At 48.1% G+C, this 13639-nt stretch overlaps 2 protein-coding genes across 4 annotated transcripts in view; both read left to right on the top strand.

The window, feature by feature from the left end:
- The window catches only part of LOC103823675 (fer-1-like protein 4), a 37771-nt gene extending 32341 nt beyond the window's left edge, over positions 1-5430 (top strand). For all 3 annotated transcript variants that reach the window (XM_050982234.1, XM_018923866.3, XM_050982235.1), the window contains 3 exons: positions 536-816; positions 1571-1671; positions 2205-5430. In XM_050982234.1, coding sequence (XP_050838191.1) covers positions 536-816; positions 1571-1671; positions 2205-2385 — 563 coding nt within the window. In that variant the 3' untranslated portion in view covers positions 2386-5430. The remainder of the gene's footprint in view (positions 1-535; positions 817-1570; positions 1672-2204) is intronic.
- Positions 4826-13183, top strand: LOC103823691 (CMP-N-acetylneuraminate-beta-galactosamide-alpha-2,3-sialyltransferase 2-like). The gene is made up of 6 exons (XM_050982289.1): positions 4826-4922; positions 9505-9686; positions 9922-10113; positions 10309-10467; positions 10856-11005; positions 11762-13183. The coding sequence occupies exons 1-6, from the start codon at positions 4826-4828 to the stop codon at positions 11936-11938; spliced, it is 957 nt and encodes a 318-aa protein (XP_050838246.1). The 3' UTR covers positions 11939-13183.
- The last annotated feature ends 456 nt before the right edge of the window (positions 13184-13639 follow it).

Here is a 13639-nt window from a genome sequence, read left to right as displayed (position 1 = left end):
TTTTACCAGTACAGACCAGGATGTAGGAAGATTGTTTTGTTGCAAGGGCTCAGTGCCAAAGTGGGACAGGAGCCCATTCTGGGCAGAACAGAGGCACAAGGACAAACAGGGAGATGAACTGAGGCTGTTGCAGATCTATGATAAACTTGAAACCTTTAAAGCACTTATAATTTTAAATAAAGTTTAATTAACATTTCTGGGAATTAGAGAGAAAGATCAGCTTGGACTTGTGAGGAGAGTAGGGTGGGACATGATAGAGGGGTGAAAATAACTCACCATGTGAACTCAGCAAACAGCCCTTATCAAAAACGAGATGAGACCTGGAGCTTCTGCCTCTTAGTCTCTAACTCCTAAGCTAGTAATTTCTTATGCAGAATTTCAGGTTCTCCATCTGTAAATATCCAGGGTGCTGCTAGATCATTGCAGCAGCTGGGACCTACTCATGGCAGTTGGGAGCATGGCAGAGACAGCCAAATGTCGTGTGGGGCTGACTTCAGAGTTTTACCATGTGGTCTCCTCTTCCCTGTGCTTGCAGGCTCCATTGAGCTGAAGCTGCATGACATGGTGTGGGCAGCCAAGAGCTCTGAGCATTGTACCATCAAAATGGCCAAGGAGAATGCAACACCTCGATTCTCCATCTTCCGAAATAAACGCATGAGGGGCTGGTGGCCCTTCATCAAACTCAGAGATCAAGAAGATGATGAGAGAGAGGAAAGGGAGTACAAGAGGAAGAAGAAGAAAATGAAGTGGAGCAGCTCAGTCAGACCAGAGGACATGGAATTCACAGACCCCAGTGGGAACAAGTATTTCCTGACGGTAAGGTGGGAAGCTGGCATTGTGAGCAGAGCCAGCGTTTTTCCTCTGCCTTAATTTGGCAGCCTGTCCTACATGCACACAACCTACAAGGGCAGCAGTGACCTAGCTTCTGCAGGATCTTGAAGACTTCCATTTACTGCCAATCTAGCACTTCGTCTACCCTGAAGAACCAGGTGCTGTGGCATGCAGGGGTGTCTGACTTAGTGTATTCCTCTGAGCTTTCCATAGAGCTCAGCTCCATGAGGGGAGCCGTCTTTGTTTAGGAATTTAGTGTTCCCACTAAAACACCTCAGACCATGTTCTCCTTGCTCACTCCTACTCCAAAGCAAGAGGCATATGGCTCCCCATCAGCCAGTCAGGACAGCAGCAGAAGCCTGTCCTGGGGTCTCTGCCTGCCCAAGACAGGCAGGTGCCAACTCACCAGGGACAGACTTGTTCCTCATACCCCTGCTACTGGACCACTGTGTGTCTCCAAGGGTCAATTTTGCTCAGTGCCACTGTGGGACGGTAGACAAAGGTTGTTGGGGAGTTCATTAAAATACAATTCCTTACCAGGAAACTGCAAAACAGTTTCTTACCAGGCCACAGTTTCCACTGGCTGTGAAGTAAGACTCTAGCCAATGGAGAAAAAAGCCCTGAGCCATCTGTAAGTGGAACTGGGAGAACAATACCCACTTGTGGCAAGATGCATGGTCAGTGGGCTGGTTTGTGAAGCAACACATTCAGCTGTGGCTCAGACATATTGTCCCTCCAGGGTAAGGTGGAAGCGGAGTTCCAACTGCTGACTGTGGAGGAGGCTGACAAAAGTCCTGTTGGCTTGGGCCGAAAAGGGCCTGAACCCCTGGAAAAGCCCAAGTGAGTATATGTATTATCACCTTTAGGTTGAACAGACAGTGCTGTGTTTTCAGCAGCTGTTTGTATGGAAACCAAGAGTATTCTCTTGTCTGGAAGCCAAGAGCAATCTCTGAGGTCCTGGGCATTGGGGTCTGCAGGACCAGGACTGCCAGGGTTTCCCAGAACTCAAGTGAGTCCGCAGGACTTGAGGCTGCAGCACCTGGCCCAGGATGGATCTAAGGAAGATACTCAAGGCAGCTGTGCCATAACATTGCTTGTACAGTGGTCAGGTCTGTCTGTGTGAAGGGATCCCTTGTGTACGAAGGTGAAGGACAGCTCTGGGGACACTGGGGTGCTGTTCCAAAGAGTCCCATCCTGTTGTCTCTAGTGTTTCCACAGGCAGTGTGTTTACCGTAGCCCCTGGGCTGATCCAACCTGGAAGCAGCAGGAAGAGCTGGTGATTTATGAGGGTAGCAAGACATCAAAGCAGAAGGGCCAATGTGATGTTCTGTGGATTGAGCGTGTGCTTATATATTCTTCTCTTTCTGTTCTAGTCGGCCCAAAACAACTTTCAGCTGGTTTGTGAATCCCATGAAGACCTTTGTGTTTTTTATCTGGAAGCGGTACAAGAGATACATAATTGTGCTGTTTGTTATCACTGTTCTGACAATCTTCCTGGTTCTTTTGGTCTACACCATGCCTGGATACATCAGCGAGAAGATTATTAATGGATAAATGCTCTTCAGCAGAGGACTATTCAAAGATGGGTGGTTGTGGCAGGAATCAAGATAAGATCAGAAAGTTTAATGAAAACCTGTGGGTGCAGAGACAGCCTAGAGAGACAGAGACCTGCAGAAGTGAGCTTTGTTTTCCTTGTGAAGAAAAACTTCTTTAGCTACTCTCTCTGATGCTTGTGTTTTTTAGCTGCTTTCTGGCGCTGGGGGACAACCTGTTTCTTTGTGTGCTACAGGCTGATCCTGGTTCAGCAGTCCTCACTACTGCCCCTTTTCCCTCCTTCCTGAATAGTACAGCAGCAAGGACTACACTGGGACAATATGGGGTCATGAGTGTGCTTCTGTGTTTGGTGTTGGGCTGACAAAAACTACATGAGAAAATAAATTAATAAATTGTTCTTGGTATGGTTTGTGGTGCACCAGGTTTCCTGTCATCTGCACAGAAAAGCCCTGACATGATCTGAATCCCAGTGGAGGTGTTTCAGCCAGGGTTTTGAGAGGACAGATTCCTTCTGAGTAGCGCAGGTGATGCTTAATGGTACCACGGCTTTTCCAAAGAATTTATCTAACTATGCAATTTTATAGCAAAGGTGCCTGCCTCATGGCCTTTTGAATGGGGCAGGAATAGAGTATGTTTTGGGGACAAAACTGTCTAGGCAGAGCCAGGCAGGTAGGTGTGAAGCAGGTGAGGACTCTGGCTGGACATGAACTCCGAAGCCAGTGTGGGGCAGACATGAAGTTCCCCCAGTGAGTCTAGAGTTCAGCCATGGGGTAAGGACCCCAGAATGCCAAAGAGAGAGGCCTCTCTCCCTCCAAGGGACCTTTGGGCTGCAAGGTGGGGGTGAAATAGGCTGCAACACCTGCTTGGGGCTACAGCAAAGCCCTGGGCTGTGACAGTGCTGCATTGCCCCCTGTTTTTTGCAGGGCCTATTTAGTGGGATGTTGCCTTCATACATAGTGCCTGGTCCTCCCCGGCAGCACCCAGTGGGTCCCAGCAGGGACTGCTCCATTCAAACAAACTCAGTGCACTCTGGCACATCCAGTGCGCACCTCCAGCGAGGCCTCTTGGCTCTTTCAGCCAAGATCAACCACATTTCCCACATACCACCTGTTCAAACGCTGGTGTTGGTCTCCTTCTCATAGCAGATGAAGCTGGTGGATTTTGGTGCCCTTCCTCTTGTTGGCTTCACTTTCCCCAAGGTCTGGGCTGGCAGAGTGGTTCCCGCAGCTCCCTCAGCTCCTGGCTGATTGTCGGATCTTGACCAAAATGAAGCAGAACAGTTCAGGAAAAAATACTTGTGAAAAATGTGTATTTTATGATTGGCTTTCCGTAAATATTAAAATGAGTATTATATGTGTTGTGTTAGAAAGTAATGCTGTATTAATTCTCTTAAGTAGTGTGTTAAATATAGTTTAAGGTTATAAAAAATGTTAAAATAGAAACTATGCTATGTAGGATACTTTTTTTAAAGAAAGGACTTGCAGTGAGATAGTAGCCACAGGACATCTAAATCTTTCAGAGAAAAAGAATTTATTGCCCTCTTACCAGAAGAAATGAACTTCTTCCCACCTCGAAGGCACTGTTAGGATTCAAAGGAAGAAATTGATGATGACCAGGCCGAATCTTGTGTTTGAATGGAATTTATGCATCATGTATGAAGTGTATGAATATGCAACAGGTTGTTGTTTTTAAGGGTTAATCCTTTGTTAACGGGGGTCCTTTTTCGGGCTTATGCTGCCCAGAAAAAGGTACCCAGACATCTGTAACTCTTTGTTTCTGTTGTCTCATACTGTCTTAATTCAAGTTGTCTAAATTATTGTTACTCTAATTGTATTACTATTTTTATAACTATTCTATTACTATTCAACCTTTAAAATTTTAAAAACAAGTGACTGGTGTTTTTCACAATACCCAAAAGCCACTGAATGATTCCTGCCACAGTCTCTCCAGGCCAGGGAAAGGGGAAAAAAAGAAACTTGTTGCTTAAGCCAACAAAAAACCCAAGCTAGTTAAACAACAAAGTAACCTCCGCTCTGCATGGCACACAGCACACCCCGGACTGACGCTTTGAACAAAGCCCACGGCTCCGGAGGCTCCCACACTCCGACCCCTGACCCACCTTAAAGTTACAGCAAACATTTCTGGGCATAAAGCCAAGACACGCTGGCTTCCTCAAAAGACTTCAGTTTATAATTGCTGCTGTGTGCCTGGGATCTGCAGGTGTATCTCTGTGTGTACAAAGTGAATGGAGGGTGGGGTGGTATCTGTTCAGGGTGTGAGTTTGTGAGCCAAGAGGTTCAGTTCTGCCTTTGCTGCTGGCAGCAGAGTGACCCCAGGCCTCTGCCCCAGGCCCCTCCAAGCCCAAATGGGACCATGATTCATGCCAGCAGTTCACCTTCCTGGTCAGCCCCATGGCAGCCCTGATCTCAGTGAGCAGTGGATGCAGGAAGACTTCAGGTCACCCACCACCTCTGCCTTCATCAGCCACGTGGATCACTGCAAGGCTACTGACAACAGCCTGGAGAAGAAGAGCAGGGGTGGAGGGCTACAGGGATGCAGCCTAAAGGCATGTGACAGGTTATGGTGGCCAGGGGTGTCAGAGACTGCAGATGGGTCTAAGGCCTGACATATTTGGTCTGCAGTGATGCACATTGACAAAATAATGTAGAAGAAATGCAACCATGTATTGGTCACCTGGTGGGATTTATCCTGTGAAAGGGAAACAGTACAATAAAACTGTTGTTGGCATGGAAGTGTGATCATGGGCTGTTGTGATCTCATTTCATGCATTGACTCCATATGAGATGATGTTGAAACTGGCCACTCCTGAGGAGGAGATATGGGGTGTGGTTGTGGAGTGGAGAGATGGGATGACATGATGCACACCATGTTGGTCCAGGGGACACCCTGAAGGTGTGCTGCCCTCATGCCTCTCCCACTCAGGAGCCATGCTCTATCTCCTTCTCCTGCCTGGGGTCTTCTCCAACATCCAGGGGTCAGTATGTATTTATTGCTAATGCAACAAATAAAATTGACTTGCTTTTCTATTCTGACTGTGTCTTGAATTTTTTGTGTATGGGCATCCTTCCGAACCCATAACACCAGGTGACAGGAACCTGTTGGCTGAGGACAAGAAGAAGGGAGGAGATGTTTGTATGGGAAGGCTGTGCCTAGTACTGGTCCCACACCATGGGTTAAGGAGAGGACAGCTCTCACACACCCAGGCAGGGTGGCAGACCGAGGGTTGAGGCAGGGTCTTCCACAGCACAGATCTTTGACAAATGTGTCAATGCTGCCACGAGCAGCCCAAGGGTCTCCAGGATGGATATCTGGGCAGCTGGAGCCTCTGGGTGCATTGAGCAACCAGTCTCATCCCAGCAGATCTCAGCAGTTTGGGAAGCATGGCAGAAATAAAGGGTGCCAACCACATGATGCACAGCAGCTGCACCCTAATACTGGCAGCCCTTGGAGCACCTTGGAGCTGCATATTTCCCACCTCCTGGTAACACGCTTCTCATCCAAACCTCCATGCTATGTCCTTCTGCTTCCTGGCCATGTCCTCTTCCCCTGCTGCAGCTCTCCACCCTGTCCACAGCCCCTTCCCTTTCCAGCTCCCAGACTGATGGTGTGTTTGTTGCTCACATGATATCATGGTGGAGGACCAGATTGCACCGTGTTGCCTGACAGTGGATGTTGCTGTTGTCCACATGTGATGAAAGGTGTTAGATGATCAGCCTGATTGTTGTTGTGCCTGAAAGTCGTGGACATCATCTGCACAGTCTGACCCAAACCAGTCCCTCTAGGACTGAGATCCATGTTCTGGCCATGTTTGGAATGTATCACCCCTTCTTCCTCGGAGGAGTATTTTGGTAGGTGGCCAGAGGCCAGGATCAGCTCAGCTCCCATATCTGCCAGTATTTATTCCCTTTGGTTTTGACCTGAATTGGTGTTGGCCCTAGCAGTTTCTCTTTTCAACAGTGCTGTGATTCCTTGGCATTGACATCTCCCTGCTAAATGCTGGGAATGCTAATTTGCATTGTTTATGATTCCAGGTTTTTAGCAGGTCATTGAGTGAAATTTTGGACATGGAGAAGAGTGCAGTGTCTACACTACACTGGACCTGCTTCTCTGGGCTGCAGGAGACACCTTTCTTCCTGAGACACTGCAAAGGCAGAGCCCTTTCCTTAGGGACATTTTGCTTGATCTTGAGATCACGGTGAGCAGCACTGCTGGCTCCCTGTGCAGACCTGCCCTGGGAAGCTGAGACCCCACATGATGCACCCTGCACATGCCTGGGGCCTGGCGCAAGAATCAGCTGCTTCTGTAAGGATGTTCTAGCAGAAGGAGGCATCTTCTAGATCCCTCTCTCAAACTCCCCAGAGATGACCTGCTACCTCAGCACTCCCTCTGCACACGAAACCTCCCAGTCTCTCATTTTTGTTCTTCACACTGTTGCCAGGGGCTTTGGGATCAGGTCAGTGGAACTAGTTTTGGTTGGTGTCTGATGAAGGAGTTCTCTCCTTCTTTGATTCCTTCAGAATCAACTGGTGCTGTGCAGGGCTCACGGTCTTTATAAGTGTGGTAAGGATTGAGCACACTGGAGCTTGGGAAAGCAAACAAGTGGAGCCAGCACCACAGAGGCTGTGGTGTGTCTAATTCCTCCCACCCATGTTTCATTCTCTGTGTGATCCAGAAAATGTGCTTCATGACAACTCAGGGTACAGGCCCTGCCTGGCTCCCCAGTAGTAGAGGAGAGGCCCTTTGAGCCCGTAACCAGTAAATACAGACCCTTTGTGTTTTCCAGTGCTGTTCTAGTTTGAGTTTCTAGATCATTCTTTGCACCAAACTTTCTTGCAAAGCAAAGTGTTGACCTCCCCTTGGATAAAATAACCACTGTTCAGCTTGCACTGCTTTTTCACTGGCTGTGTTTTTCTAATTGCTGAGCACTTTTCACAGTGCTCTGTCCCCTCTGAGCCAAAATTATATCCAGGTGTGCAAGAGTCCTGGTGAGGTGCTGGATGTACAAGGCTGTTGAGAACTCTGCATTGCTGCTGTCAGTGAGTCATCCCAGCAGGACACACAGGGGCAGGAGGGTAGCTCCACTCCAGGCAGATTCTCCCACTCAGAGGAACTTCTTAATCTTTAAATTCCTGTTTTGGCCTTGGGAACCTGACTGGGGCATTCAGCTTCTGGGCTGAATAGAGAGGCTGTGCCAGAATGCCAGAGTGGCAGGTACTGACGAAGAAGGGACAGCAGCTCTGACCTCACTGTACCACCCACAGTTCTCCCCCACAGAATGGTGCAACATTTCCTCTTCCCTTCACAGTTGCTGAACTTGCAAAAAGCACTGGAGAGGCTACTGAGCCCAGGAGCATCACCTTTGCCCGTTTATGCGTGGAGTGGGTGCTTGCAAGAGTACAAAAGATTAAGTCATAGGAACTTGTAACTGTCAGCAGGGAAAGTGCGGGGGCTCTGGTAGCCACCCTGTGGGGAGAAGAGCTGGCATTTCATGGCAGCTTCCTGCTTGGGAGAACCCACATCTGGGTTTCCAGTTGCACTGGTGATGGCTTGTTTGTGCTTCCCCCTTTAATATGGGGTGATGATTCCTGGGCTTTTAGAAAGACACAGGCTATTAGAAGGAACAGCAGGCATCCCCTGTTTCAGCCACCTAGGATCATGAAGATTCTTGTTGCTGTTATGTAAGAAATGACACAGACTCACCAGAATGCTGGTTTGCACAGCATCTCACTTTACTTCAAAATCTCTTTTTATACATTGTTCCAATACAGACAGACCAGACTGGTCAATTATCAATACACTTCACCTGATTGGCTAATAAACAAAATGCCTTTCTTATAAACAATCTTTGAGAAAAACAGGAAAACAGAGAGTAGGAAAACAACACCTGCAGGTTCTTTACAATAACAAGTTATCCTTGTTTATCTTCAACTGCCTGAAGTCTCACAAGCCAATTCTGGGAAAACATACCTAGTTTTCTCACTCTCTGACCATGCTGTCACATCTACAGATTCTCCCATTCTGTTCTGTGTCCCATCTCTGTTGGTTGACTGGACCCTTGGGACAGCAGTTTTGCTGTCTGGGACATGTTCTGGGGGTGAGATCTGAGTACAGATCTGAGTCAACCACCATGGTTAGCAGCGATGTCCATTAGGGCTCTGTTCTCCAGGAGCTACAGAAAATAGTTTCTATGGCAAAATGGAGCTAGTGCTGACACGTAGCAACTGAGGGAGGCACAGGATGTGAGAACATGAGGGATTTTCTAGTAGAGAGGGGATACCTCCACAAACCAGCTGTGCTCTCTTCTGACCCTGGGATGAAGGCTGCCCATGAAGCTCTGCTCTTCGCTCTTGCCTTGGGCCACAGAAGCCAAGTCCTGTGTCACTGAGCACTTCATGAATTCCCTGAGGAATGGAAAAACCTTTTCCCTATGACCGTAGGCTACATGAGAACTTTTTGATAGAGAACAGATGTTCTCCCTGGCAATGATTTAATGCCCTTGAAATTGCAGAACCCCAGGACTGCTAGGGTGGGAGCTGTATGGGGCCTGCATGGGCTCAGCAGGGCAGAGAGGTTGTGGGGCTCCTCTGCCCTACCTTCTCTTCATGCATGGGGAAGAGGGCTCACTACTAGCCTTGTGCAATTGGTAGGTGAATGTACAACATTTAGGATGGGGAAGCTGGTGTTTGACTCATGGCCAGGGTGATGATGCTAGTTCACAGGTCAGTTTATAGACCCTAAATGTGTTGCAGTCAGAGAGAAGTTTCTTGTACAGCACATGCTGCCAGCCAGCCCTGTCTGGTCTGAAGTAAATGGTGGCAGTGGCAACAGCAGAAAACAGCAATAATGTCATTGAACAGTTAGAAAAGGAAATTAATATGGGGCTATTTCAGGTCCCTCAGGGTGGGTGACCATCCAAGGGGTGTCCAAGGAAGCTGGGCAGAGAGGGTGGATGAGAAGGCATCCTGTGGTGCCACTGCCACTGGTGTTTGTGACGTATCACTGCAGGTGCCACATGGCATGCTGTTACATGCCATGTGCCACCTGTACACAAAAGTGGTGCTGGCCCTGTGCTGCTCATCCTATGGCATTGTTTCTGAGCCCTCACAGATGGCATTGGTTCTGTCTTTTGGGTTCCCTCCCTCCTCCACACTCCTACTGGCCACTGCACTGCCCCTACCAACAGCTCTGCATGGTTCAACACCTGCTACAAGGCAGCCATAAGGTCTCTGCTGACAGGTGCACATCACGAGCTCTCCTCAGATGTAGTTCAGTGGTGGCTGGTAGTGAGGCAAGGTCAAGAACAGATATGATGGGGCCAGAGGGGTGCAGAGATCCCAGCTCAGTCCTTCCTCCCCTTCATATCCTGCCCTCTGGCCTGTTTGCACCCTTTTCCTAATATCCCATCTGTTTTTTCTGTCCTTTCCCAGGTCTCTGCTAGGAGAAATTGGGCTCTGTCTCCCTTTGGGCTGCTGGTGGAGGTGCTAATGCTGCCTGTCACTGTGCTTGTTCCCCTAGACCTTGCAGGGTCCTCTGAATGGTATCCAGCTCCAGGCCATAATTCAGCAGCTCTTCAATGTCCTCTGGGCCCTGACAGCTGATGTGTGGGACCCATCTCACTTCGGGACTTGTGCAGTGGTGGGGAACTCCGGGCAGCTGAAAGAGTCCATTCATGGGCTGCTAACTGATGCTTATGACTGGGTGCTGACGTAGGTGATCTAAAGGGACTTGGTCTCTCCCTGTATTATGAGAATGCTAGCATGCCCCAGCCCCTGTCCATGCTGTTGAAATCTGCCAACACAAACCCTGTGAAGGAAGTGGCTGGCTGACCCTGCTCTCTGGAGCCCTTAATCCTGGGACACACAGGCCTTGTGTCACCCATATCCACTCTTTGCTGCTGGCTAGGGTGACCTGCTGTCCCTGCCTGGTGGGACCAAGACCCTGGGAAAATGCTCCTTTGTTTTGGGACAGGCCATCCTGTCCTTTACGATGAACAGATCAAAGATCACTGGCTTTGAGTTGGTTGCTGCCATGAGAACAACCCATCTCTTCATGTGTTGCATGTAGGTAAAGCCTTATAGAATAAGAGCCTTGTTACCCTTGTAAAATCATAGATTAGGCTTGCTGCATCAGCTGGGTGCAGCTAAAAGCTAGCCTAGCAAGTTATTGTGAAAAAGGAATTGCATTTGTGAAAATAGAGGCTCTAACCACCAGAATAATTCTGTAGCCATGAAACAAGAATGTAAACATCATTAGAGAAGAAAGTTTCTGATGGACACATACACGAGCACCTACTAAGTAATGATTTGCAGTACGTTATCAATTAGAATTAAACCTGATGCCTTTCGAACTGAAATAAGGTAAATATGAACTGTGAACAATAAAGATTGGGCTATTGGGCTATTGTGCATGAAGAAAAGAAGTGTCTTGTCCATCTCTACAGTGACATTCATGTATCCAGAAGAGTGCAGTGAACCCAAGGCCTGATGTTCACCTTATCCTTATCCCCTTCAAACCTCTGGACCTGCAGTGGGTGACCAGTGTCTTCTCCACTGGAGAACTCATGCGGTATGTCACCACTGGGGGATGGTGTCTCTTGTGCTAGAAACCCTGCAGATGGTGCAGTGTGGTCTGGGGATTCTAGTGTCTCACTGGAGACCTGGCACGATTCCTGATGGCACAAAGGGTACTGGGGGCATCCCTCTGCCATGCACTTAGGTAGTTGGGCATTGGCCTGTCCCCACAGGGCCCAGGCAACCTGAAGTACCATACTCCTATGAGTGGGATGGCTGCTGTGGCCATAGTGGGGCCATGGGCTTGATGCGTCCCTTCCTACAGCCAGGTCAGGAGATGCTGCTTGGCCAACTCAAGGGGTGGGAGATGCCACTGGGCTGGGTGCTGGGGTACAACAGATACCCTCTGCAAAGAAATGGGCCCCCTCAGCAGCAGGTGTACTACATGATCACTGCTCGCCTCTGCTTTTGCAGCACATGCGAGAGTTAAACAGTTCATCAAAGGAACAAGGTAATGGCTCCATGCACTCCAGCTCCTCAGGGGCAGGCAGAACTCTGTTGGGCAGTGAGCCAACGGCTGCACTGTGTTGGGCTGGCTGTCCTGTTCCAGCATGAAGAACACCATATCACTCCACTCCCCACCACGTGTTGATCCTAAACCCAGCTTTCCTCAAGTACATCCATGACAACTGGACAGAGCATCATGGGTGACACCCCTCGCACACCTGGTATCCGGTGAGCACAGACAGTGGTACCAGAGGCTGCCACTGTACCTCTCCTTGCACTGCTTGTCCACATGCTTGTAGGATGCCCCAGTATCCACACAGCTTTGACTCTTGCTGGCATGCACAGAGGTCTCCATGTTTGGCTTCGGATCAGACAGTGAAGGGAACTGGCACCACTACTGGGAAAAAAACTGCTGGTCTGGAGCCTTTCACAAGATGAGAACCCATGACACTGACATTGAATTCAGCCTCATTGAGAGACGGGTACATGAGGGCAGGAGTGTGTTTTACAAGTGATGCATTTTCAAGAAACTGGAGACAGGCTGTTTGGCCAGGAATGGGCCAAAGGACACTGCCAGCAGCTGTCCTGGCTCTTTAGCTTGCTGCTCCACCCCACCATCTGGGCTCACAGACCCTCCAATTCGCAGGGTTTTGGTACTGCTTGTGCTGGTCCTACCAGCTGGGTACTGTGGGTGCCATTCTCCCATGGCAGTAGCAATGCTGTGTTTAGCTGGACATAGGGTGGGTGCAGTTCTGCCCAAGCTGGTTGGGAGTGACAAAGGGGAGATGTTAGGGCTGGAAGTGAGCATGGAGCCTGTGAGCTGCTGTGTGCAGCTCTGCAGGGCTGTGAAGGCAGTGGAGGACAGCAGCTCCTCAGAAGTGTCTGTTCACATGACAGAGCTATTTCCACCCACAGATGGCTTTTGGGGGTGGTTTGTAGTTGTTCTTAAGAAAGGAAGATGCCCTCCTCACCCTGCCCTGTCTTTTACTAAGACTTTTATTTTTACAGTCCTTAACTAAGGGAATATTTTTTTAATTGCATCAAGGAAGAATAAAAAGGGAAAAATCAAACATGGTGAAAGAAGACAACAGAAACAAATACATTTGAAATGATCTTATGTTGAATAAACTTAGGAAACACACGACCCACCACTTCCTTTGCTTTTTGACCCCTTACAACGTTGAAAAGGCATCCCTGCAGAACATGACCCCCCTGCAGAACAAGACTGCAGACCCTGGGGACTGAGCTCCCCAAAGGTTTTTGTCCTCCAGAGCAGGGTTAGCAGGATGTCTTTTATCACTTTCAATCACTAACATCCCTGATTCAGACTCAGCTTTTATCATGGTTCTTAGTCACTTGGGCTTTCAGTCTATTAAAATCACCAGAACTCTTGGACTCATATCCTCCCTACTGATAGCAGAATCCTGTATTACTTAACTATTAGTTTCATTAATTTTCTGTCTCTCCAGAGAGAATCTCCATTTCGGTGTCTTCAATTTCTTCTCTCCACTATTTCCAGTTTCCCATGATGAGTACAAGTATTGCACCATCACCTTCCCTTCATCTTTCTTTATGTCCTCAGGTCTGTTCTGGGCAATAATCTCCAATGCTTGTCCAGTTTACAAGCAATTGGCTTTCCTATCAAGGACAAGCCAGTCCTACATAGGGAAGTGATAACTGTTTCACTGTGGGTTAAACTATTGCTGCATTACTTCCTTTCATCTTCTCTCTCCTACTATTCCTATAAATTTAGTTACAAAGCTGAAATGCACTGTTCAGCAATTAAGCTGTTCAGGTCACTTTTTGATCCTGAGAAACATACAGATACTGTGTTTCATTCCTCATGCTGTAGTAGTACTATGTGATCTTGACCCACTGGATTCATTAAATATCCTTGTAAAAAATACATTTAAAACAAACCTGCTTTTCAACAGTCTTGCTTGAAGATAATAATTCTCCTTACCCACAGCACAAATTGCTTCTCTCCCCAGCTGAAAAAACAGCAGCTTTTGGACTCCCTGGTTTATAGGTAAGTTCAACTAATTAAAAAACCCAACCACCTAGCAAAACCTGCTCTAAAATAAATTATAAAACAGCTTTCTCTCTGCATATCTGATCCTGTGCCTGTCCAATTGCTTGGACCAATATTAGAGTCATATCAAAGCAAATCCAGATCTGAGATTTAAGAGTAAACAATCTGCTTGACATCAAATAAG

This window comes from Serinus canaria, chromosome 20, assembly GCF_022539315.1.
Source record: "Serinus canaria isolate serCan28SL12 chromosome 20, serCan2020, whole genome shotgun sequence".
NCBI classification, from domain to species: Eukaryota; Metazoa; Chordata; class Aves; order Passeriformes; family Fringillidae; genus Serinus; species Serinus canaria.
The sequence above is the reverse complement of the archived record's forward strand: the minus strand, read 5'-3'. Positions and strand labels throughout refer to the sequence as shown.

What these genes read in the sequence shown, in the direction of transcription:
- LOC103823691 (XM_050982289.1), top strand. Translation starts at nt 4,826, where the DNA reads ATGCAGGAAGACTTCAGGTCACCCACCACCTCTGCCTTCATCAGCCAC. An exon ending in CCTGGAGAAGAAGAGCAGGG is followed by an intron (nt 4,923 to 9,504) that starts GTGGAGGGCTAC and finishes ATTGTTTCTGAG; the next exon opens with CCCTCACAGATGGCATTGGT. An exon ending in ATCTCTTCATGTGTTGCATG is followed by an intron (nt 10,468 to 10,855) that starts TAGGTAAAGCCT and finishes CAGTGACATTCA; the next exon opens with TGTATCCAGAAGAGTGCAGT.